General features: G+C 47.6%; 1 protein-coding gene across 1 annotated transcript in view; it reads left to right on the forward strand.

The window, feature by feature from the left end:
- LOC126540004 (acidic mammalian chitinase-like) overlaps positions 1 to 27,163 on the forward strand; it is a 315,282-nt gene that overhangs the window by 206,638 nt on the left and 81,481 nt on the right. Inside the window, exon 9 of the mRNA XM_072286221.1 lies at positions 12,554 to 12,673. Coding sequence (XP_072142322.1) covers positions 12,554 to 12,673 — 120 coding nt within the window. The remainder of the gene's footprint in view (positions 1 to 12,553; positions 12,674 to 27,163) is intronic.

The raw sequence follows: 27,163 nt of genomic DNA on the forward strand, positions 1-27,163 counted from the left end.
CTTGAGTATAATTAAGGTGGCTGTGGAATCTCTAGATATTCTCCAAGGTGTTTGTGTAAGTGGTCGGTACTCCTTGATTACGTAATGCCTCTGTGACTGCTGGTATCTATACTGAATGAAATGGCTTTTCGTAATCTATGAAAGCCATTTAGAGAGGTTTATTGTATCGGCGGATTTTTCGATTACCTGATTAATAGCAAGGATGTGATCCATGGTAGAGTATCCCTTCCTGAAGCCAGCCTGTTCCCTTGGGTGACTAAACTCTAGTATTGCCCTCATTCTATTGGAGATTATTTTGGTGGATATTTTATATAATATTGGGAATAAGCTAATGGGCCTATAGTTTTCCAATTCTCTGGCGTCTCCGTTTTTGTGAATTAGTATAATGTTTTCATTCTTCCAGTTTTCTGAGACCCTTGTAGTCGATAGACACGTCATATATAGACTTGCCAGTTTTCCAAGCATTATGTCTCCTCCATCTTTGATTAAATGTACTATTCTTTTATCTTCTCCGGCCGATTTCCCCCGTTTCATGTCTTGCAAGGCTCTTCTGACCTCATCGCTAGTTGTAAGAGGAGTCTCCGCAACCTGCTCTTTACTGCGTGGAACCGAGTTATCGTGGCTCCTCTGGGTACTGTACAGATCAGTAAAGAATTCTTCCGCTATTTTTACAATACGTTCGAGGTCCCTGATGATATTACCTTGCTTATCTTTCAGTGCATTCGTCTTTGTTTGTCATATGCCAAGTTTCCTTCTCACTGATTTCAGGCTGGGTTCCTTCTTTACGGGATCTTCAGCGTTTCTAACGTTATGGTTTACAATATCACTTATCTCTGCCCTGTTGATCAATTTTGAGAGTTCCGCGTATTCTGCCTTATCTCTTGAATTGAACACTCTCATTCTTTGTCGTTTCTTTATTAGGTTCCACAATTGCTACCTCTGAAACTAGTATCGTTACGGTTTTATTCATTACCTGTACGTCATCTTCACCTCTGTGTTTTAAGGCTGCATATTTGTTGGCAAGTACCAGCCTGAGTTTGTCTGCTTTAACCCTTACTGCCTCTAGGTTGACCTGTTTCTTCTTGACCAATTTTAATCTTATTCTCCTTAAATTGAGTTGAATGTATTATCACGGCACTTTACCCTGCCTATCACTTATGCATCCTGCACTATGCTGGCATCGGCAGAAAGTATGAAATCAATTTCATTTCTTGTTTCACCATTAGGGCTTTTCCCGGTCCTCTCTCGGTTGCTGCGCTTCCTGGAAAAGGTATCCATTATTCGAAGCTTATTTCCTTTTGTGAATTCTATCAACATCTCTCCTCTAGCATTCCTAGAATCGACGCCGTAGTTGCCAAATTCTTGTTCTCCAGCCTGCTATTTCCCCACTTTTACATTAACGTTGCCTATTGCTACAGTATACTGAGTTTGCACTTTTCTCATCGCTAAGTCAACATCATCATAAAATTGATCTACTTCATCATCATTGTGACTGGATGTAGGAGTGTAGGCTTGAACTGTCTTTATACCTCTAAGTAAATTTGATTACGACTACTACTACCCTTTCAATAATGCTATAGAATTCGTCAATGTTGCCCGCAATGTCTTTATGGATTAGGAATCCTACCCCGTATTGCTTATTATCTGACAGACCTCTATAGCAGAGGACAGAGCCGTTAGTCAGCACTCTATAAGCCTCACCAGTTTTTATAATTTCGCTGAGGCCAATGATATCCGAAAAAACGCTTTATAGTTCGTCAAAGAGTCCTACTGAGCTAGCCTCACTCTACAGTGTTCGGGCGTTAAATCTTCACAGGGTCAGTTTCTGTTGGCGGCCTGTCCGGACCCTAAGATTCTTAGCATCTTTTGCGACGTTACAGGTCTGACCCCCGTCTTGGTCAGGTGCTCCGCAGTTGCTAGGGACTGAGGACTATGGTTTAGTTGTGGGAGTTATTTGGGAAGGGGGTCGCCGTATAAGGCACCAGGGAGGCCAATTCCAGTGCTCGTGAGGGAGTGACTTTATTTAAGCTTAGTGGGCCTTCCTAATTTAGTTGTACGTGGATTAGTACAGCTCCACTCGCTCTCTGCATCTTTTGCCGGTGTCAGGCGTCACTCGAAGCTTGCAGATGTGGAGTACTGGAGGAGGTGAAATCAACGGTCACCGCCGTGATAATAAAAAAGAAGAGAGAGAGAGAAAGAAAAACTTCACTGAACGTATAAAATCTTTTATACGTAAAAAACGTCTCTACAGGAAATCCAAAATCAAGAAAGGGGCTGACAGATGGACTAGCACAGTGTGGTATAAAGTTTGTAAACACGGATACGGTGCCTCAGAAAGGCTGGCCAACGTTTCGATAGGAGGACTTATCTTCGTCAAAGGCGGCCTCGTCATCCTCGGCGTGTTAGTTTTAAAGGGTTAGTGCAGTGACGCAACGTGCGGGTGTTGTCGCTGGCGGCTGGTTTTAAAGGGAGAGACTTGAGAGGTAATGAGCGCTGTCGTCCGACGTCTGTGAGCTTCGTTCCCAAGACGAGGGTACAAGATCGGGAGAGTGGGAACGCGGGGAGAAAAGAAAAGAAAGACACGCAGAGAAAGAAAACCAGGGCAACACTAAGACAAAAAAAGAGAGAAAGAACAAGAAAGAAAAAAATTAAAGAAAGACGAGGGCATGGGAGGGCGTTGGGGAGGCGAGAGGTTAGGGGGCATTGAGGGGTGTGGTTGGCGGTATCTCTTTGTGGCATTAGAAGAGCCGGTCAGGCGGTCATTGCGCGAGTAACACAAAAGGCAAAGAAAAACGTGTTGAAACAGTGACTTGAGTAGCATAGCAGCAATAGGTGGAGAAATTTTGAAGTAGTTCAGATGGTGACGAGGAGTCTGCGGTGCAATGTATGGGATGACTGAAAGGCAGCGGCATGGACTTTCAAGGGTAATTGCCACAGTCGCTCAACTTAGGTGTCGTTACGGCGGCATCCAGAAGTGGCGATACCCTGGGTTGAGGCGCCGAAAAAGGCATATTGACTTCGGAATGTGTTGGTGAGCGTGTTTCAAAAAATATATAAAAGAAGGAAAAGACAGGGGGGGGGGGAACCGAAACCGGAATAACAAATAGGAGTGTGACGTGCGCAGAAGTGGGTGGGGGCAAGTGTACACGGGAGAAGGGGGTCGTACAGTTGATATTATTGCGATATCATCGAGCGATGCTCAAGAGACGAGGCGCCGCGAGAACGACGAAGAAGTTGGTCGGTGCCCTTCGCACGAGCGAGTGTCATCCTGGCTGCCTGGCTCCAGTGTAAATAGCGTGTAAATAGCATCTTTCGTCTGTGTCTTTCCACACGTAACATCTCTGGTGGAGGTGCGGGATGCGGGGTGCGGGTCTTTCTACACGTAACAATATAAACATAAAATCCTTAAAGAGTATATTAAATTGAGCAGTAGGCAGGAAAAAAAATTTTGTTCTTTTTCGATATGGAAGGGTAGGTGTGGTTAAGAATTAAGCTTAGCTGGTGGCTTAATGTGTTTTGTGTCTTCGTTGATGATATGAGAATTTCAGATTTAAGTTACCGCTTTTAAAGATTCTAAGTTGACTTCTCTAAGATGACTTCTCGGGCCTGGGCGGCCCGAGAAGTCACCCGTCATCGCCTCACAGTCTCGCAGGCTTGTCAAAAGCGACGCTACCACCTTCCGCACGAGACTCGCCATTTTTCACCTGGTTCCCTTATACTTCTCTGGACGCCTTCACGTCGCGTAGGCTTGTCAGAAAAACTACTTTCCCGGTATTCTGGTCCGTACCAGATCTTACGCCAACTGTGCGACATGACATACGAGATCGCCCCAGTTGGTGAGCCTTCAGTGCCTTCCAACGTCACCAGCGATGTTGTTCACGTCGTCAGGCTCAAGCCCTATGTCCCTCCATAAAGTGAGGCTCTATAACTTGCACCGGGACGGAGCTACTCCGCCGGGAGGGTGGTGTTACGGTGAAGAGAAAGAAGAAGTTGAATTAGGGTAGAGGAAGACGAAGTCTGACAGTTGCCTGAACGCCACATACCTCAGTTGTAAATATACATTATTTTACACTCGTGGGCCGGCTTTCTTCCTGCAAAAATATGTTCTTAAAGATGGCGCTCAATAATGAATACTACTTCCGCATTGCACAAAACGGTGAAGAAATGGGGTATTCCTGGTCAACATACCTCGACTTATTGTTAATCAAAGCAAACAGCACAGGAACTTCACTTACTTCGATTGCCATAGTGCATGGGATGCACATAAATTGTCTAAACTATCAATTAGGTACTCAAAAAGGTCGCTCCATAATGAAATACTACTGCCGTATTGCACTCAACGCTGAAGAAATTAAGCATTTGCCGTCAACGTCAACGCCAATTATCGTCAGTCAAAGCGAACAGCAAAAAAAGTTTCGCTTACATTGTTTGCCACAGTGCGTGGCATGCGCATAAATTGTCTAGACTATCAATTTAGGTGCTCAAAAGTGTCGCTCCTTAATGAAATACTACTGCTGTTTTGCACAGAAGGCTGAAGAAATTAGTCATTTCCCGTCAACATCAGCGCTAATTATCGCCAATCAAAGCGAACAGCACAGGACCTTCGCTTACATCGATTACCACAGTGCGCAGGATGCACACAAATTGTTGAACTATAAATTTAGGTATTTAAAAATGTCCCTCAATAATGAAATACTACTCCGGTATTGCACTCAACGTTGAAGCAATGAAGGATTCGCAGTCAACACCACGACTACTTATCGCGAATCAAAGTGAAAGCACGGAGAGTTTCGCCTACATCGTTTACCACAGTGCGTGGAAAGCGCAAAAATTGCATAGACTAATAATATATGTTCGTAAAGATGGCGCTCAATAATGAAATACTACTTCCGTATTGCACTCAGCACTGAAGAAATTAAGTGTTCGCAGTCAACGTCACCGCTACTTATCGCTAATCAGAGCGAACAGCAGAAAGAGCTTCGCTTACATTGTTTACCACAGTGCGTGGAATGCGCATAAATTGTGTAGACAATCAAGTTGGGTGCTCAAAAATTTCGCTCCATAATGAAATACTACTGCCGTATTGCACTCAACGCTGAAAAAATTAAGCATTCGGCGTCAACGTCAACCAATGATTATCGTCAGTCAAAGCGAACAGCACAGAAAGTCTCGCTTACATTGTTTGCCACAGTGCATGGGATGGGCATAAATTGTCTTGACTATCAATTTAGGTGCTCAAAAATGTCACTCCATAATGAGATACTACTGCTGTATTGCACTCAAGGCTCAAGAAATTAAGCATTCGCAGTCAACATCACCACTACTTATCGCCAATCAAAGCGAACAGCACAGAGAGTTTCGCGTACATCGTTTACCACAGTGTGTGTGATGCACATAAATTGTCTAGACTATCAATTTAGGCGCTCAGAAATGTCCCTCCTAATAAAATACCACTGCCGCATTGCACCCGACGCCGAAGAAATTAAGCATTCACCGTCTACAGCACCGCTAATTATCATCAGCAAAGCAAACAGCGCAGAGAGTTTCGCGTACATCGTTGACCACAGTGCGTGGGATGTGCTTAAATTGCATAGACTATGAATATATATACGTACTTAAACATTGCGCTCAATAATGAAAAACAACTTCCGTATTGCAGTTAACGCTGAAAAATTAAGTGTTAGCCGGCAACATCACCGCTACTTATCGCAAACAGAGCGAACAGCGGAAAGAGTTTCGCGTACATTGTTTGCCACAGTGCGTGGGATGCGCATAAATTTTCTAGACTATCAATTTAGAAGCTCCAAAATGTCACTCAATAATGAAATACTACTTCCATATTGGACTCAACACCGAAGAAATTAAGCATTCGCCGTCGACATCACCGCTAATTCTCGTCAGTCAAAGCGAACAGCACAGAAAGCTTCGCTTACATCGGTTACCATAGTGCGTGGGATGGGCATATTTTGTTTAGACCATCAATTTGGGTGCTCAGAAATGTCGCTGGATAATGAAATACCATCCCCTATTGCACTCAACGCAAACGAAATGAAACATTCGCCGTCAACCCCGCAGCTAATTATCATCAGTCATAGCGCAGAACACGGAAAGCTTCCCTTGCATTGGTTACCACAGTGCGTGGGATGTGCATATATTATACGGTTCTATGTAGAGAGCAACCTTAGGTCCGTTGCCGAAGGAAAACTGGAAAGGCGCACAGCTTATGCTGGAATTTATGGACGTGTTAACCGCAAAGGCTGCTTCATGAAGCTTTATAGGCAATGATAAATGTTCGAAAGCACTTGTTTAAGGTAACACTGTTTGTAATGCCCAATTGGTATGTTCATCGTGGCCGTTTTCTTCAGGTCAGCAGGCTGCTGAAAAGTTCGCTCCGAAGTTATGTAGACGCATAAACCGGTTGAATATTGTCGGCTGAAATGCCTATCCATGGCCCGAAGAGTAACTACTATCCGCCTTGCGGGTTTACGCAGAGCTATTACGTCATACTTTATGTATATCCAAATAACTTTGCATGCCGAAATTGGCGAAATGGCTGCTGCAGCAATAAAACAGGTCCCGAAATAATCATCTTCTATATGTACTGGCCGATAGTCGATAGCAGTGCCCGAGCGTGAAATAACTGACGTGGTGATTTTGCCAAGAAAACCAACACTGCGTGAAGTTCGACGATTATACTGCTGGCGGAACTGGCAGTATGACACACACCTCATGGCTGACTTTTCCATATCTGTCCCCATTAGAGGTCTTGCACTTTATGTAAAGTCCGCTTTCCGTCGAAGTGACCGGCACCATGAATTGTGCGGATCATGGCAGGCGCAATGAAGATGGCGCAAAAGAGCATAGGTTCCTGAATGTGTCTGGTGGTATAGCAATGTGGTCGACTAGGTTGAATTCGGCCGGGGCGTCTCCAGTGACAAGGCTGTGAAGAAATGCGCTCCATTCAGGGCCTTTTTATTGAACGGTAGCATGCGCTTGAGCGGCGCGTGTGACAGCGCACAAAAATTGAGGTACCTGAGCTACCCCATACAGCTGTCCAGGCAATTGTCATATAGAAAAGTCAAATTAGACCAAGTCCATGAACATGCACATAAATCTGTGAGATGGTTTCACACTCTCAGTCAACTAAGACACAGTACGGTTATCCGTAACTAGGAGGACCATCATTCTGATTAGGTGCTGACGAAGTTTCGCTGATAATCAAATGTACCACGATAACATCCCGCACAACACTGCGAAGCTGGCGTTCGTATAGTGTCAGGGATCAGCTAGCATAGGCATTATAACGCTTTATCTACCTGAAATTGTTACAACATTGCTCATAAGGCTTCACCGGAAGCACCAGTGAAAGCTGTCGTTGCTGCAGTTTTACATCTAGTTAACAAGCAGCAGTGGCTGTGAGGGCTGAACTGTAATCTGAAAGGAACTTTCGCATTCTGCGGACCCGTGAAGTGTGGAAGAGATTACAAAGGGTCGTTCTCTGGAAGCACTAAAGGACTTCCTTTTCGTTTCAAGAGGTTGGTATAGGGCACGTGGCCGCAGGTCTTCCTGCATCTGGGCGACGGCCTTTGCTTGATATGATGAACCTGAGAAATTTGATGCAAGAGAAACAGAAGGCGCATTTATCGATTTGAGCCTTAAGCCCACTAGTATGCAGCAACTAGAGTCTTTCTTGCAGCCAGTCTGCAAACGTGGGGAATGGCTATGCCTAAACAAGAATAACATGTAGACATACTCCTGCGTGCATATGTGCAGGCGAGGCAGAACGGCTTGGAATAGCATTCCCTTAGCACGCTCAAATATGCACAATCAATTCTTTTATCCAAACAGTGTTCTTGCCCAGTGCAACTTCCTTGATGATTGATAAATGATGTTTTCTCTTAATATTGTGTTCGCCGGCTACCTTGCGAGCAGACACACTTGATTGCTGCAAAAGCTAAGTAGACACATCCAGCAATGTCCTCAGTTATGTCATCTGAACTGGTAGGGGCTGTACAACCTTGATCGTATGGTCATTACGTCGAATGTAATTCCAACACCAGTGCTTTTTCCACTGCGAGACATCACGAGTGAGAACGCCGATGGGTCCGATGAGAGGATGATTTTCTGCGGGAATTTTTGAGGAGTCACTTATCTGAAAGAATGCATCTGTAAGAGCCACGGCTGCACGGCACAGTATTGGACAGCAAGCCAATGCGATGTTGCATTCCAGTAAAATGACCAATGTCACCATTATGGCGCGAAAAGACGACGTTGTTCTCAGTCAGTGTGTCAGCGATCACAGCTGCGGTTCAGGGGAGAGCTGGCTGCCTCGGCGAACTTTTGGAAGCTCGGCATGAATGGTTACAGGCGCCGCAGTGCAGACTTGTGCCGGGGCAGTGCGACTGTCCAACGGCGCCGTCCTTGCAGATGAAGCTTGCCAGCGGGTCACTTCTGATGAAGAAACGGGTTCTCGTTGTAGACAACCTTCTCTGGTTGTGTCTGCCGGCGCAAAAAGATTTAAGCTGGATAGAATGATGGTACTGGTCATTCGCCGGACTAGACGCTGAGTGGCACCCGTTGCTGTAAATTGTAGCTGATGGACTCTTATGGCTAAAGGATAATGCAAGCTCGTACAGCCGAAAACCGGTTTTCACCCGGAATAATGGGAAGGACGTTCTCCAAACCTGTTGCCTCATTCACACAACAGTGATAGAGCCAATAGTTACCTTGAGGTCTCACATGACTATTAGCGCTGACCTCCTCCAACGATGGCAAAAGAAAATTATTTGATCACATGGCCACTGCTGAAGAAAGTATGGCTGTAGAAAGCAGTGACAAGTTTCATTCAGAGTGGTCGATGATGTTTGGAGTCTTCAAGTTAAACAGCCATACTGCGAGGTGCGTGCGGCTGTCGTGCACCAGGTAGGAGTGACAATGGTTTTCGTGATAACCTGTTGCTCTGAAAAGAACATTCCGCGACGAAATACCCTAACTCTTTACGTTTGTAACAGACTGCTCGTGCGATGCATTTGCCGCTCCGAAATGAGATTATTATGCAGAAATGACTTCGTATTTCCTTTCCTGCTGTTCATTCCGCAATTCAATTATAAGCTGTCGGCTGCGCTGTTGCAGCAGATGGCGAAGCTGGTGGCTCAAAATCGTACTGCTAGTGTTCACGTTTGGTTTTTTTAGATGATTGGGGTATGCCTCTGTGGAAGTAGCGCTGACATTACACTTGCCCTATCTTGAGCTTGCACCTGTCTAGGCTTGTACATGTGGACATCAAGTCACGCTATGTGGACGGCCTGTTTGTCACAATGGTGGCAATGAGATGTGGCTCTTTATGACCTTTTAGAAGGTAATCAATCTTCTAGACGTCGGTAAGGATGAAGGTAAGCTGTCAGTGACACCCAGCTTTGTGTAAGCGTACTTCTGTAAGTCCTTGTCTAGGCTTTTTCTAATCTATATGACGCATTCCAGCTGCTTGATGAGGGTCAACTCTAACGGAAATGCCTCCTTCAGGCCGGTGCTCCATGTTTGCGATGGTTAGTTAAAAATTTCGAAAGGGAGGTACCAGTTCCTGTGCTGTGCCTTCTAGTTTGCTTGGGCCAATGAGACGGGTGGCAGCGTCATTCCATGCGACAAGGTGCTTTACACAGCAGACGTCACTGACCCAGATACTAACGTTTTGTGTTGGAGAGTCATCAAGGCAGGCAATCGACGACGACAGGCCTGGTACTGTGTCAACTTCAGGTGAGGGGTGTGGCAGCTCTTCGAACAGAAGTTCCAGAATTGTGACCGGCGCAGGATAAAGTTTCAAACTTTAACTACCGGCGGTAGCCACCCTATCCCCGCGTGACATTGGCGGTCTCACGACAATGGTGAATAGCGACTGGCGGACACTGAATAGCTCTTCCTTAGAACCGGCACTGTCTATCTCGCATCGGGTCAATTCTTCGCACATAAGGTCGAATCTGAGCCGCGATACGGTCGATGAGTCAAGCTGATCCCAAATAATTCCTGGCATGATGGACCGCAAAGCGAGGCTAGGCGCACAGATTAGGCGAGTGAGCGCTACGCGTGGGATTCACCTCAGTTGTGGGCTGGATGTCGAACCTCTCAAAACTCTTGCAATAACGGGCGCACTTTTCTTTTGACAAGGAGTAAAGACAAACGAGCTGCAAATAACAGGAATATCTTCAGGCATGAGTACAATGACGAATGGCGTTGAAAAGGCGTACTGGTCGCACTTCTTGCGCTGTCGTGGTTGAGTGGCTTGGTAGAGAGTCGTAGTCGACAGCGCTAGGCTTCGTATGAAGGCAGAATGGCCCGCAATGTATTACACGCTTTAATGAGGATTGTGGTACACAAGATTGCAAAACGCCTGCTCAAAGGACCAACGTCAGCGGCTACAGCCTGAATGACATGTTAATCGCGGGAAGACAGCAAGACAAAACGAGGCTCCCTGAAACGGAAGGAGTGGCTGACGATCTCGGCTCGGCTACTGGCTTTGCCGGACACGTTGCACCATCTGCAGCAACGCACACCAAATAGACCACGCACATCACTCAGACTAAATGAGCGAACCTGCGTGCTTTGAATAAATAGTTTCTAGTAACGCTCCTTCTTGTTCTGTATATTCTTGATATGTTTTCGTATTTTGTATACTAAAATGAGATTGAAGTGGACAACAAGTAACTGATCAAGTTTACTGGCGCACGGTAATTATTATTCATTTAGTCATTGTATTTATTCGAACATACCTTACATGGCCCAATGGGCATTGAGTAAGGGGGACGTAGTGCAAGTTATATAAACAATGGGTGGCGAAATTCTACAAAAACACACAGAAATATAATAAGCAAGCAATCTATGCTACAACAGAGCAAAGGGAACACTATCGAAAATATGATACATTCGGGGAGGGAGCGCTGGTTAAATAAGTCAGTAACGGGTAACACAAAAAGATAACGTCAAAAGCGTACATAAGAATAAACGTTTGAATCATGAAAAATAACTGATAAGATAGCACTTGTAAAATATTTTTGACGGGAACACCATGTGCACAAGTGTGTGTGTAGCTGCGCGGTCAGCCGAGCAAGCCAAGAGTCACTGCACGTGATGATTTAGGAAGATCAAGGGTTAGCTGGTGATACGAGAAATAAGTGACGGCTGAAATTTCACTTGTTAGCTTCCGCAATTATTCTATGGGCTATTATATAGCCGTATGACACGTAGAAGCGCCGATGAGTTAAATGCGCCAGTATGGCCGTAAATGCGCGTGAAGCTTATGTTATTGTGCATGATACGTGACGTCTGGGATGACGTTTCTGTGCCTAAAAGATTTTGGTTATACTGATAAACGTATGTAAGAAATATGCGCAATTATGGCTATGTCACGGCGTTACTTAACTGTGCTAGAGAAAGGGTGATTTTAACTTGCGTTACGCTTGAGTGGTGTTTATGGTTTTGATAATTAGAGCTAGTGTCTCCATTTTGAATACCTTCTCACATGGTAGTTAAATAGCTTTTATAGAGGTATCAGATTGATGAGGAAAATTTGAGTTGTGGACGGACGAACCTTTGGAAAGCAAGCTTAGAAATAACAGAAGGCGAGTTTCGAAGGTTTCGACTTAAATACCCCAATGACATGGCTGTTTTGGCGCACACGTCAGTAATATGGGGAGTCCAGGAAAGGTTTGGAGTTAGGGTGGTGCCGAGATACTTAAATGAAGAGACCTCATATAGTGTGCTACTTGTTATACCGTAGGAAAACTTAGAATTGGAGCGGTTTTTGCTAGAAGACATTACTTTGCATTTCGCTGCACTTAGATTCATTAGCCATTTGTCACACCAATCGTTACTTAAGTTGAGGTCATGTTGAAGATATTGGTGATCTGTAGAACTGGTAATGCTGATATTGCACTGTGCCAATTGGTGTGTCAATGGATAAAGGCTAGATTGAAAACGCAAAGTTATGAAGCTCGGCAGCTCTGCCAAGTTGTGCACACGAATGCGCACAGCTTAGTGCAGTGCGCAGTGAGGCCAGTTCTGCATAAGTATTGCGTATCATATTTCAGAGACAGTATGCCTTTTCTGGGTGAATAACTTGGCTTTTTTTATTTACTGCCTTCAGTTTTCAGTTCTGGGCTCTGTTTTTGTCGGCTCCCAATTTTACCACATATGTCATATTACTTTTCATTAGCCCCTCTCATCAATTAAGATAATGAATCATTTCCGAGGTGAAGTATGATAAAAAATATGAAATCAGAACAGTCCAGTAAACCCTCTTTTAATTTGCTCCATAGATCAGGTTTTATTTCAGACCACCCACAATGTGGAGACTGCGTAAAAAAAGTGTTTCAATTGAAATTTAGGTAAAGCTAACTGCATGTGTCGTAAAGCCCGCATATTACTATTTTTTGTAAGTGATCCCTTTACAGAAAACGTTTAAAAGTTTTCGCACAGACAGCATTCATCATTACACATATTACTCAACACAAATCGTCTGCATTGATTATGATGGCATTCCCTGTCGTTCTGATTATGCCAGGTGTGCCAGTTACTGAAGAGAGGGGCCGTGACCGTCATGGACAAGACGGCTTATGCGCCACACGCATACTTAGGGGACATTTGGATATCTTACGAGAGCGTCGAGAGCACCGTGCTGAAGGTAAGTTGAATCGCTATTTTATCGCCATCTAAACACATTGCGTTGCGTGGTTTTACGTGGCTGCGCGCTGTTCAATCCTCCATCCTGTATAGCACTATTTATCGGAAACTGCGGCATACAGGTGGCCACCTTATTAGATCCTCACAAAAGGCTCTCAGTAAATAATGATAAGATAGGGTGCAGCACTACAAAAAATTATGGGGTTTTACGTGCCAAAACCACTTTCTGATCATGAGGCACGCCGTAGTGGAGGACTCCGTCAATTTCGACCACCTGGGATTCCTTATCGTGCACCCGAATCTATGTACAGGGCTGTTTTTGCATTCTGCCCCCACTGAAATGCGGCAGCCGCGGCCGGGATTCGATGCCGCGACCTCGTGCTTAGCAACCCAACACCATAGCCACTCTGCAACCACGGCGGATAGGGTGCAGGATGCGTGCGTGCGTGCGTGTGTGTGCGTGCGTGCGTTCGTGTGTGTGTGCGTGTGTGCGTGTGCGTGTGTATGCGCGTGCGCGCGTGCGTGTGTGTGTGTGTGTGTGTGTGTGTGTGTGTGCGTGTGTGTGTGCGTGGGTGCGCGCGTGCGACGAAGACTGGTCGTCCGACCGAAGCTTCACGACAAACATATGCCATAGGTTCGTCTCCTTTTGTTTCTTTTTTGAGTGTCATATATATATATATATATATATATATATACATATATATATATATATATATATATATATATATATATATATATATATATATATATATATCTTTCTGTCAGATTGGAAACGAACGCGTAGTCTAGTCATGTATACTTCAGAGCGAAACACGCACGGACGTGGACAGAAAGGAGGGGAGACAGCGCTTGTTTATTGCAGCGATGGTTTATTACACGTGATTTGAAAGTCATTTAACCGCACAACATTAAAATAAGAGGGTCACATAACCACATCAACACAGAAATTTCAAGTCACACATGTTGCTAACGCGACAAGAACTCCACTTCTTTTTTACCTATAATGCAACCGATGAGCAATTGATACAAGTATTCCCCCAGAGTTTAATCCCTAGCGCTGCTAGTATTTCCCTGGTGAGTTGGTCACAAATAGGGTTTCTTTCCTTTTTTATTCAAAATACACCAGCCTGTACAACCACATGTGGCCAACTCAGCGATGAACGCTTGTCTGTGTAATTGTGCCAACTATGAGCTTGTATGTTCCTTCTCCTCTTTGAATCCCCTTTCGCCTTCCTCAAAGCAGGGTAGGCTACCGGGCTCAGCCTGGTTAACCTCCCTGCCTTTCCCTGATGATTTCTTTCTCTCTCGGGCAAGCGCAAGAGTAGGGCTAATCAGAGGCTTGCATCCGCAGCGAGCGCTATGTGCATCAATATTGCTAGACAAAGCAGTTTTCCAACGGTACGTCAGCGCTAACGCAATCCATAGGTGAGGCACTTGCCCGTCTGACACACGTACTCGTTCCCGGAAAACAGGGTCACACCCCTGGTCACAAGGTGCGAACTGATTTCCGTTTCTTAAGTGATATATGTATACATATATATATATATATATATATATATATATATATATATATATATATATATATATATATATATATTGCCACGACCTCGATACAGCTGACAGCCACTCGATGCGATTCGGTGCCACATGCTAGGCATGTTGGGTGGCTGCCAGAAGAAGCGAACGACGAAGGTACCAGGACAGCGATATATAAACAGATCTATAGCGTCGACCGAAATCTTTTGTGGCTTTTTCTGTGACAAACTGGTGGGGGTGCTGGGTACGCGTCTATGTACTCTGACCCCCAGGAACTGGAAGCGGACAGCCTACGCAAAAGCCGACGGCTTCAAAGACTGCCTCCAAAATACGGCCTGCAAGATCTGCCGAGGATGTCCACCACAACCGCAAGCCAGACACAGGAGACATACGGTACGGGACAGCCTCCTCCGTCGCTGGTTCTCCGCATCCCACGCTGGCCGCGGCCGTTTCATGGTGAGCCTTTTGAGGACGTGGAAGACTGGCTCGACGACTTCGATCGTGAGGCTGTCGTCAATTATTGGGACGAGCAGAAAAAGTTAAGGAACGTCTACTTCGCCCTAGAGGGCTCTGCCCGAACATGGTTCGCTAACCACGAGCCATCCATCACCACCTAGCAAGAATTTCAACGGCAGATACGCGATACGTACAGCAGCCCCGCAAGAAAAGAGCGAGCAGAGCGAGCCCTTCAGAATAGGGTTCAAAGGCCGAACGAAAGCATAGCCATGTTCGTAGACGATATGTCGCGGCTTTTCAAGCGTGCTGACCCTGGCATAACAGAGGCGAAGAAAGTACGCCTGCTGATGCGTGCAGTGAAAGAACAGCTGTTTGCTGGACTGATGCGAAGGCCTCCAGCTACAGTAGCTGAGTTCGTCAGTGAGGCGACAACAATGGAGCGAGCCCTTCAGCAACGCTTCTCGGAGCAACCAAATTAGCAAGGGATCATAATCTCTCTCCTTGCCCTATGACACCGATGCGCTTGGAGAGCTTGTACGTAGTGTCGTGCGTGAGGAGCTAGATCGACTACAGGGAGTGCGATTTCAACCGACCGTAACATCCCTCACAGATATCGTCCGCGAAGAAGTCCGCCAGGCGGCACAGCCATTCACTACTTATGCGCAAGTAGTGACGCTACCTGCGCAACCCGGGAACCATCGTAACCCGCCTTCTTCTGAAGAACCACTGTGCCACCTCCAGGGCCAAGCTTCACGTACAAATGTGTACGGGTCCACAAGCCCCCGAATCAATAGGCGAAAGTCAGAGCACACCTGACTATCAGCCACTCTGCTTCCACTGTGGCGAAGCGGGCCACTTGTACCGTGCCTGCTACTGCCCAAAAATAGGACTCCAGTGCTATCACCCTGGTGCTCGTCGCCCACGTGAGGGAGAGCGCCCGAGAGAAATCCAGCAATATCTGGCCAGTCAACCTTTGTCGCCGTACACGCAGTTCCCACCGGTTGAACAATCCCTGCCAACGACCCGATCTCCGTCTCCCCAGAGAGGCCAGTTACGATCACCACCTCCTCGACGAGCGGCGTCATGTAGCCGCTACACTACGTTCTCCGCTTCCGTGGGCAACCGGCCCATGAGCCCAAGTCGGGGAAACTAAGAACAGCGACCTCCGGGGGTTGGGCTGCTGTCCAACGTACTTCGAATGATCCTCCGCTGCGACACCCCGACGACGGCGTCGACGACGACGACGATAACGACGACGAAAACAACGACTGACTTTATATACATGGTGCGTTTATCGAATATGGTGACAGTGTGTATGAGCAGAAGGATGGCATCGCTATTGGTTCTTGTATAGCTCCCGTGCTTTCCGACTTATTTTTGAGTGTGGGAGACAGGAAACTTGCCGCCTTGTTTGGAGAAACTAACATAACTACATGTTTCAGATATGTTGACGATTACTTGGTGTGCATGAAAGAAAACCAAACCGACCCATTTAGCGTAGAAACTGTCATCAGCATGTTCTAAAAAGCGCATGAAGGTTTGGAGTTCACGTACGAGACTCCTACCGATGGTCGATTGCAGTACCTTGATATAAACATTAGGCTCAGAGGCTCCCACATCTGCTGGTGCTACAAAACCAGAGGAGAAAAAGAAATTCTGAGGTATGACTCTTGCCATCCTAAATTCATAAAAAGAGGCATCGCCAAGGCTTGCATCAGTCAAGCAATTGAAAAATCATGCCGCCATGCTGTGAGGGAGAGCATCGATTTGCAAGTAAGCCGCTTAAGAAACAGTGGGTACCCGAACAGCATGGTGGTGCAAATCTGTGAAAACTTGTTGCCCGAAATCAGAGCCAACAGGAAAAGGCAGAAAACACAGAAAAAAAAATGAAAAAAACGCGTGGTGTTGCCTTACATCCATGGCTTGTCACATAGAATAAGAAAGACAGCCCAACGCCATGATGTTCAAGTTCTGTTCTCCGCCCCGCAAAAACTAAAAGGCATGTGCAAGAGGGTGAACGCAGGACCCACAGAGGCCAACCCCAGTGCTACGGTCTGTCAGACTAAGCACGTGAAAAAGTACGTGCAATGCGCTACATCAGTTGTTTACAAAATCCCACTAGATTGCGGGAAAGTATACATTGGACAAACTGGACGTTGTCTAAATGATAGATTACGGGAGCACAAATACACGTGCCAACTTCTGACAGCACCTAGCAACTTGGCCGCACATTGCAAACAATGCAAATGCTCCCCGCTACTAGAAAGCACCACAGTCATTGGAACATCAAAAACAAAAACGGAGCGAGAAATATGGGAGGCGCTTGCGATAGCTAAAGAAAAAGAGATGTGCGTAAGCACTCCGTCTATCGCGCTTATCAAAGCTGAGGTCGAGTTTGCCAGTGCGAACGGGTGCATGTGAACGATGTATGCCTGACCCAAACTATGATCACATGTCGTCACCTTGTCATATCTTTTTATATGTAACCCCCCCCCCCCCCCCGCACCATATCTCCTTGTATATAAGCGCGTTCTTTAACAGTAATAAACAGTTGGTAGTTTGCGCTGCGTCCGTCCAAGTCCTCTCCTTCCTTAATATCGTGTTTGTAAATCTGAGCGCAATATAACCATGTACGTTCGACACCTTCCTTCGAAAACCGTGAGCCTGTTTCAGCCGACATACTTGTTTTTGTAGATAACCACCCGGTAACAGCTCTTGTCGATACTGGTGCTGATTATTCTGTCATGAGCAGAAAACTGGTTACTGCACTTCGCAAGGTGACGACACCGTAGCCAGGACCTAAGCTCCGTACAGCCGGTGGTCATGTTCTCACGCCGATCGGCAAATGCACTGCGAGGGTACAAGTTTGTGAGGTCACATTTGTCAGTTCATTTATTATACTGGCAGAGTGCTCTAGGCAGGTCATACTCGGCATGGACTTTCTTCGGGAGTACGGCGCAATCATAAACGCTCGCGAGTTGCTTGTCACCTTTTTTAGCGAACGCGCAACTCATTCAGACGACTACCACCCACAGTTCACAGTGTTACGTGTTTCGGGTGACTGTGCTACTTTACCACCCCAGAGTACAGCGTTGATCACCGTAGAAACAGATGACGATCCTCCCCATTTCGGAATCGCTGAAGGCAATTTGTCAGTCTTGTTGGCTCGACAGGCTTGCGTAGCCCGCGGCATCTTGCAGCTGTCGTCACGGACTGCTCAGATTTTAGTGACCAATTTCAGCCGTGAACACCTACACTTCGCGCCAGGAACTGCCATCGCGTATTTGGAGCCAGTCAGTGACTTTCCCGCTTGTTTAACTGTAGGACACAATGATGGAGATCCTAACTGTGAGGTACCAGCCAAAAGCAATATTTATGTGAATTCTAGATTATCAGGTGAACAGCAGGCTAGCATTCGAAGCCTTTTACAGTCTTTTAGACCCGTGCGCCAACGTGCCTACCGTGTTTCTCGTAAAGAGCAAGACGCCATCCGAAATCATGTCCAACAAATGCTTACCGACGGAAAACAGCCTTCCACCAGTCCGTGGGCGTCGCCTGTGGTTCTGGTGAAAAACAAAGACGGCACACTGCGCTCTTGCGTTGACTATCGCAAGCTTAACAACGTTACGAAGAAGGATGTTTATCCCCTTCCCCGCATCGATGACTCTTTGGACCGCCTTCGACATTCTCGATACTTCTCTTCGGTGGACCTTCGCCGCGGCTACTGGCAAATAGAGGTTGATGAGCGTGACCGTGAGAAAACCGCATTTATTACGCCTGATGGACTTTACGAATTCAAAGTCCTCCCTTTCGGATTGTGCTCAGCGCCTGCTACTTTTCAGCGCATGATGGACACGGTTCTATCAGGTCTCAAGTGGCAGTCATGCCTGGTCTATTTACATGATATCGTTGTGTTTTCAGAAACTTTTGAGCAGCACCTCCAGCGCTTACAAGCAGTTCTTGACGCAATTCGTACTGCTGGCCTGTCTTTAAAGCCTGAAAAATGCCATTTCGGGTATGACGAACTCAAATTTTTAGGCCATGTCGTCGGCTACGAGGACATTCGACCAGACCCCGACAAAACTATTGCTGTTGCTTCGTTTCCAACACCTTCGAACAAACACGAACTCCGCCGTTTTCTAGGGCTTTCCACATATTATCGACGCTTCGTGGCAAACTTCTCGCGGATAGCCCAACCCTTGCAACGGCTGACTAAGGATATTGTTCCGTTTGTCTGGGAGCAGGACCAAGAAGAAGCCTTCTGTGAACTCCAGAAACGTCTGCGCACACCCCCTGTTCTAGGACACTTTGACGAAGACAGTGACACCGAGTTGCACACGGATGCCAGCAACGTTGGCCTTGGTGCCGTCCTTGTACAGTGGGAAGATGGAGCCGAACGCGTCATTGCGTACGCAAGCCGCACTTTGTCTCCAGCTGAAAGGAACTATTCCACTACGGAGAAGGAATGCTTGGCCGTTGTGTGGGCAATTCCTAAGTTACGACCATATTTGTACGGCCGATCGTTTCGAGTTGTGACAGATCACAATTCATTGTGCTGGCTCGCCAATCTGAAGCATCCATCTGGCCGTCTTGCACGCTGGAGTCTCCGCTTGCAAGAATACGATATGACGATAGTGTTCAAGGCCGCGCGTAAACACACCGACGCCGACTGCCTGCCACGTGCTCCACTTCAACCGTCGCCATGCGACTTTGATGAAGAGGACGCATTTCTGTCCATTATATCAGTATCAGACATCAGCAAGCAACAGCGCGATGACTCAGAACTCCGGCCTCTCATCGAGTACCATGAGAACCGTCTACCAGAGCCGCCTCGTATGTTCATCCGCAAGTTATCCTCGTTTTTTCTCTGCGATGACGTTCTCTACAAATCAGCAGATTCCCTTTCGGTCTGTACTTCGCTTACAGCTTAATCCAATTCGGCAACTCTAACGACGTTTCTAACATTAGTTCCTCCACAGTTGAATTCTCTAAAACTATTATGGGTACCTGGCCACTGTGGCTTACATGAAAATGGAATTGCAGACTCATTAGCGCGAGCATCCTTGAGTGGACCTATAATGCCGGTTATTCCAGTAGTGCCGCACATATGAGCAATTAGATATAGAAAATATTCAATTCATGGAGATGTCAATGGATTAATAACAACATGGACAGAATATCAGCACCTAAAATTTCCGTGGGAAATCTAGTGGTGCCCATCAAGACAATCAGAATTCGTGATTACGATATTACGCTGCCGTGTCCCTCCTGGTCTGACGTTATTACCGCTGTGTCCATACTGCCAAGAAATAGAATTATTAGATCACTATCTTTTGGTATGTGGGCGATACAAATTGTTTATCCATTATCCATCCAAATTGTACCTTGCCATCTATCGTGCCGAGGAGGCACGATAGATGGCAAGGTACCGAATACGCCGCCAACAACGCATCAACTCCAGCCGGTACAACCATCGCCGTAGTGAAGCTCATTATCAGCCCGGTGACAAGGAGTGGGTATGGACCCCAGTGCGACGCCGTGGACTGTCGGAAAAGCTTCTGTGCCGGTACTTCGGCCCTTACGAAATACTTCGTCGTATAAGCGACGTCACTTACGAAGTGAAATCCGCTGGACACGAGAGCCCAAGACGGCGCAACTCCATGGAAGTTGTTCATGTTGTCCGCATGAAACCCTACCAGGAGAGGTCATGAAAAAAAAAGTGAGAGCCCACAGGAACCTCTAATTCCTCTCACGCATAGGGCCGATGCGGCAAGGAGGAGGATAGTGCCGCGACAAGCTTGGTGACATTCAAGTGGCGCGCCCTTTGTATTGGACACTGTGCACGCCATACTGTGATGTTGTTCACCCACAACAGGCAGCGATCTTCGTGGCACGGGCAGCCAGTTGCACCCGGCTCACATGCGCAACGCGCACGAGGTGTCACGCGAGGAGAAAGAGGAAGTGGCTCGAGGGCAGTTTTGAGAGCGCGACTGCAGGTTCGCCCTTCATAAATATTGTTGTTTTATTAACATCGTTACAATATACATACATATATATATATATATATATATATATATATATATATACATATATTGCTACGGCATGAGCCAGGCGAGGTGAAGAGGAGGAAGACAGGAGCTGGTGCAGCCACAGGCCGCCATCTTGACTTTACCATCAATCTTGTCCCTTGAATAAAGCCGGTTTAACATTAACCGTAACGGTTTTGTGGTGGAGGTGCTAGGTACTTCGACCAAGACGACGGAGCTGCTGCAGCAAGTGCCACGCCAGAGCCGACGCCTGGCTCGACTGCCTCCAACACCACTTGAGATCCCGATGTCCCACAGCAGCGACCAACAGCCTTCTCTGGCTGCTCCAGTGCGAACAACCGGCGCCTGGATGCATCAGATGGAGCCCCACCCTTTTTCTGGAAAATTCGGCGAGGACGTGGAGGAATCGCTCACCCACTACAAGCATGTGAGCAAGTACAACGGCTGGAACTCCACGACTCAGCTCGACAATGTGGTTCTGTTCCTCACAGACACTGCGCTAGTGTAGTTCGAGAACCATGAAGATACGTTCAGAACGTGGGACAGCTTCGTTACTCACCTCACAGAGTGCTTCGGCGATTCCACCACGAAAAGGAAGCGGGCGGAGCAGACATTGCTGCAGCGCGCTCAAGTCCCAGGTGAGACCTGTACTACGTATATCGTGGCGATCCTGAAGCTTTGCAAGGCTGTCAATCCTCGAATGTCCGAAGAGGACAAGGTTGCACACCTTCTCAAAGGCATAGCCGAGGATGTTTACAATTATTTAATCGGAAAGGAGAGTCTCGCCTCGGTCGTCGACCTCATCAAGCATTGCCGCACATTTGAGGCCGCACATTTGGCCGTATCACGCCAAAGTTTGGCATGCTAGCAAACGTCATAACGGTGGCAAGCGTTGACGAAAACCACAACTACAGTTTTCAATTTGACCCTGCGCCACTATAAGGCAAATTGTCCGCGAGGAACTTGAACGGCACACCAAAGGGGCGGATGTTGAACAGCATGGTTGCGCTTCCAACCAACCTCAAGAACATGTATCTGCTGTGTAAGCATTGTCTGCCATGCCACGCGTTGCAGACTGTCGAGTCGATCAGCTGCGACAGCACCGACGTACCTTTCCCGACGACATGACGCACGATCAACGTACTCGTCGAGCTACAACCGCGAATCGGAATTTGGAAGATCGCGTTTATTATTCGCAGCGTGCCAGGGTTGACTCCGAGGTATACAACGTCGGTCGCGCATCGCCTGTATGTTACAGCTGTGACGCCTCAGGACACATTGCTCGTTTTTGTCGCCGGCGCCGACAGACAACAACATATGGCCCACCACCAACTTGGCCTAAATTTGGACGTGATAGTTATGACGACCGTTGGCCGATAGACCCTGCAAACACCACAGGCGCGCCACCTTGGAATACCTTCCGTCAGTATAGTAGAAGGAGTGGCTCGCCAGCTTCAGACCGCAGCCTGACGCCCCCAACCAGTCGCCAACGCCGTTCAGCGTCACCACGGCGACGTGCTACGTCTCCACCGCCGTCGGGAAACTAGCCGGCGCGGCCGATGGAGGTAAGGTCACCGGACAGTCTGCGTCTCTACGAAATACTCCTCTGCCTGTTATGATGGTGAAGAGCAAAGTGCGTGTGTTAATTGATAGTATACTTGCAATAGCATTAGTGGATACTGGTGCTAGCGTTTCCGTCATGAGTGTGACTTTCAAAGAGAGGCTGGGTCGGAAAGTTATGTTCCCGTGGAATGATGGTGTGACGTTTCGTGGTGTCAGTGGAGAGTGCCTAGTTTCCCTAGGTATTTGTCTTGCAAGTGTTTTATTCGGAGGAGAAGAGCTTAAAACAGAATTTCTCATACTACCGCAATACACTCATGATGTGATTCTCGGGATTGACTTTCTTCAGGATTGCGGTGCATCCGTTAACTTTGGCACAGGCGAAATTACTTTGAATAGCGCACTTCTCGCCAACCTTGCCGACACATCCTTACCAATGACAAACTATTGTGTTGATTCGAACTATTTGCTGCTACCGCTTTGGTTGCTGTCACGTATCCCTGTCAATTTCGCTGGTGCCGACCTTTCATCGTTTAACGCGCAAGTCGAGCCACTTAAGTCGAGTTGCGCAAAGAAAGATATACTTGTTCCACGCTCTGTCGTGAGAGTAGTGAATGGCACCTCAAATTTGTGAGCTTTCAGTTGTTCTTGTGTCCCTGCTGTTCTGACGCGCGATATGAAGCTCGCTGAATTTGACGAGATTACTTACATCTCCACTACAGTTCTAGGCGTGGAGGCGCAGTCTCATACTAGCGATCCCCAACGAACCATTTCTGAAGAGCAGATCCTACGAATGATCCACAAGGCACTGCCCTCACATGAGCGCCGCGCTCTCGCACAAATTTTGTAGGCACATCTTTCTGTGTTCGATTTCACACAAGGCGACAAGCAGGCTTCACTCCCGCGTTCTCGTGCTCGCCACAGAATTGACACCGGATCTGCGCACCCCATTCGGCAAAACCCTTACCGCGTTTTTTCAACAGAGAGGACAGTTATTGCTGAACAGGTGAAAGACATGCTGCGCGAAAGTGTTGTTCAAGAGTCTTGTAGTACGTTGGCAGCACTAGTAATCTTAGTAAAGGAGAAGGATGGATGGTGGCCGTTTTGCGTTGTTTGCAGGAAACTGAATGCGGTCACCAAAAAGTATGCGTATCCGCTTCCTAGAATTGATGATGTCATCGATTATCTACATTCCGCTGCCTACTTTTCATCACTGGATTTGCGATCAGGATATTGGCAGATACCCATGCACCCAGACGATAAGGAGAAAACGGCCTTCGTGACACCAGACGGTCTTTATGAATTTAACGTTATGCCTTTCGGCCTTTGTAACGCGCCAGTAACATTCGAACGATTCATGGATACTATCCTCCGAGGACTTAAATGGGAAATTTGGTTGTGCTACCTCGATGATGTGGTGATTTTTGGCAGCACATTGAGTGAGCATAACAGCCGTCTCAATCTTGTTCTGGATTGTGTGAAACAAGCCGGCTTGACCCTAAATTCCAAGAAATGTCGTTCCAGAGAAACCGAGACGTTAGTACTTGGGTATCTGGTCGACAAAAACCATGTGAGGCCAGATCCACCGAAGATTGAGGCAGTCAGCTCCTTCGAAGCACCGAAGTCAGTGCGGGAGTTGAGGAGTTTCTTAGGCCTGTGCTCGTATTTTGCTCCAAGATTCGCCGACGTGGTGTACCCCCTAACATGTCTTCTCTAAAAAGCTGTCCCTTTTAACTGGAAATCGGCTTGCGACGACGCGTTCCGTCAGCTAAAATTTCTACTAACGTCTGGGCGCATATTGCGTGACATCGATGCATCCGCACCTACGGAAGTGCACGCTCGGAAGTGGCATCGGCAAGTTCCGATCTTCCACCGCTTCCGATCTTCCACCACTTCCACCGATGCCGATGCCCCGGAAGTGGCATCGGCATCGGTGCCGTACTTGTGCAACGTCATCAAGGAGCTGAACACGTTGTGGCTTATGCTAGTCGCTCTTTGACTAAGGCGGAACCCAATTACACTGTGACTGAGCAAGAATGCTTGGCAGCTGTTCTCGCTGTCCACAAATTTCGGCCCTATATCTACGGACGCCCGTTCACTATCATTACTGACCACCACGCGTTGTGCTGGTTGGTGAATCTCCATGACCCGAGTGAACGACTGGTACGTTAGGCTCTTCGACTGCAGGAGTACGACTTCGTTATTTCCTGGAAGTCCGGGCGTCGCCACGCAGATGCGGATTGTCTCTCCCGCCTTCCTCTGACGACGACGGAGTGTGATGAAGACAATTTTGACGACTGTTTTGCTCCCATTTCTTCTACATTTCCAGAATCGATGACTTTCAAAGCAGAGCAGGAAAATGACATTAGTTTGGAACCTCTGTGTGTGGCCGAATCGCGTCCTGGAGCCACCGGTCGATTTTGTGCCCGTGACGGCCTGCTTCACAAGACCAATTATTCGGCTAAAGGCGCACGTTTCTTCTGGTGGTGCCGCAGAGTCTGCGAACGGACATACTGAGAGCCATGCACGACGATGTGACCTCTGGCCATCTAGGATTCATCAGAACTTTGAACCAGGCACAGGAGCGTTTTTACTGTCCCAGAATGCGGGACACAGTCAAGCACTACGTCGCCCAGTTGCGAACAATGTCAACGCTGCAAGCGCCCTACGACCGCTCCTCCAGGTCTTCTCCAACCTCTGTGGGTATTGATCTTCTGGGCCCATTTCCCCGATCATCTAACGACAACCAATGTGTGATGGTATGTGTCGACCATCTGACCCGTTACGCGGAAAGGGCGGCTGCACCATCTTCAACAGCTACGCCCGTTGGAATGATTTTGCTTCGATTCATTATTCTTCTACATGGTCCCCCCCCCCGTGTGATCATTACCGATCGCGGTCGTCAGTTCGTTGCGGACGCCGTAGAAGAACTGCTTCGTCTCTGCAGTTTGCAGTTCTGTCATTCAACGCCGTATCACCCTCAGACAAATGGGCTTGTAGAACGTACGAACAGAACTCTAACTAACATGCTGGCAATGTACTATCGGCCAAAAAAGTAAACGGACCATGGCTTAGGTGGCCGGAGCGGCTGCGGGGCCACACCGGGGCGCTGCTATCTCGCTCCGCGCGCTGACGGCGAGAGTGTCCCGGGTGACGCCAGACTTCGCCCTCACTCTCGCGCGGTGCCTTGTCACGCTTGATAAATTTCTAGTGCGCCGTTCGGTTGCTTCTACTGCTGGCAGTCGCGACGAAGAAAACCGTGCATCGCCGGTAGTCCAGCACATGGCGCTGTCGCACAGGGGCCGGCGGCAGCCGGACAACAAACCGCGGCACTGAGAAGGAACGGAGACCCGTTCTGATTGTTGTTTTGTTTATATTCACCGTATCTTTTATATTAGTGCATGTCGCCGGTGTCCACCGCTGCTCGATTTTAGGTAACATCGCGCAACTAGCCGCAACGGTGGCTACCGCGACACGCGCTCTTTCACGTCATCGCGATAACTTAGAGTTGGAAGCGCTGCGTGGACGTCCGAAGCTATAGCGGCGGCGCTCTCGATTCCTAAGCGAGTAAGTCAAGTCATCGTGGTCGACGGCAACTTTTCATTGCAATGAGGACCCCTTCAAGCCACGGAATGTTTCCATGAATAAACTTTCATGACTGACTATAGTTATTCCTATTCGTCTTCCCAATTGTCTCTTCCTGGCCGTGGTTTTGTAAAGTTTCATTACGGCCTACGCGTTGTAGTATCTAATTAAAGCAGTTTTCAGAGGCGTCGCTGATGTTAATGTTAAACGTACTACTGGAGACAATGACGGAAAAGTGATCTCGACATATGAGCCGTGCCCGCAGTAAACCTTGCCGCCTGCGACTATCGCAGGCGGCAAGGTTATATATATATATATATATATATATATATATATATATATATATATATATATATATATATATATATATATATATATATATATATATATATATATATATATAGATATATATCGGGCTCGTCGTATGCCTGCGACGAGCCCGACCAGCACTGCCCTCCGGCAGGAACCTCTGCGATGCACCACCTTGGCGCTGCAGTCGTGCCCGACTGCGCCTCGACAGAGAGATACGCAAGCTGCCTTGCGCAGACGCCGGCTCACCGGCTGTTACCATTTGCTTATCCCCAGGCGGTGGGAAGCGCATGACGACCACCGCTTCTGCGTCTACCCAGCACCTGGCGGTGCATTAGAAACCGAAACCCAACCAGTGTCCAAACCGGTGACCTGCTGCATCACAAGCATGCATCAGGTCACTGCTGCTACTGTAACACGGCAGCCTACGCAACTCCAGATGACGAGACAAAAACTCAGCGACCCTCCGATGCCGCAGCATCACACCGCTGCAGCTACACCCGGGAAGGTTTTGGCAGATGGGGTCGTCGCCTTCCTCGCTGTACACCACGCATGCGAGCCATTTTCGCTACCATGGGTCTCGGACTCTGCGTCGGCATCCGACACCGTACCATCAATTTCAGAGGCAGTGACTGCTTTCTGTCCTCAGCAATCGTTGTCGTGGCTTTCACGCTCTTCAACGATTAGGAGCTGTGAGGCAGCGGCTCCTCTCGTTCTAGACGTTCTACCATTCCAGACTCACGACAGGACCATGGGCCGCGGAAACCAGATACTTCCTAACCTTCCGGTGCCACATCTGCAGTTCGCAGGGCAGCCATTGGCCGAAGGCGCGACCCTTCGCGCGATCCTCATCGACATCTTGCTCAATGAAGACGAAGCGACCAACACAGCTGACACCAACATGAGTCACACCGTTCGCGTTCCGCTTCCAGTGGTGCTGTTCTTCCCTTCCAGGGTGTTGGCCAAGGATGGAGTAGCTGAGTTTTTTCTGTTATTGA

The sequence above is a fragment of the Dermacentor andersoni genome, chromosome 2, assembly GCF_023375885.2.
Source record: "Dermacentor andersoni chromosome 2, qqDerAnde1_hic_scaffold, whole genome shotgun sequence".
NCBI classification, from domain to species: domain Eukaryota; kingdom Metazoa; phylum Arthropoda; class Arachnida; order Ixodida; family Ixodidae; genus Dermacentor; species Dermacentor andersoni.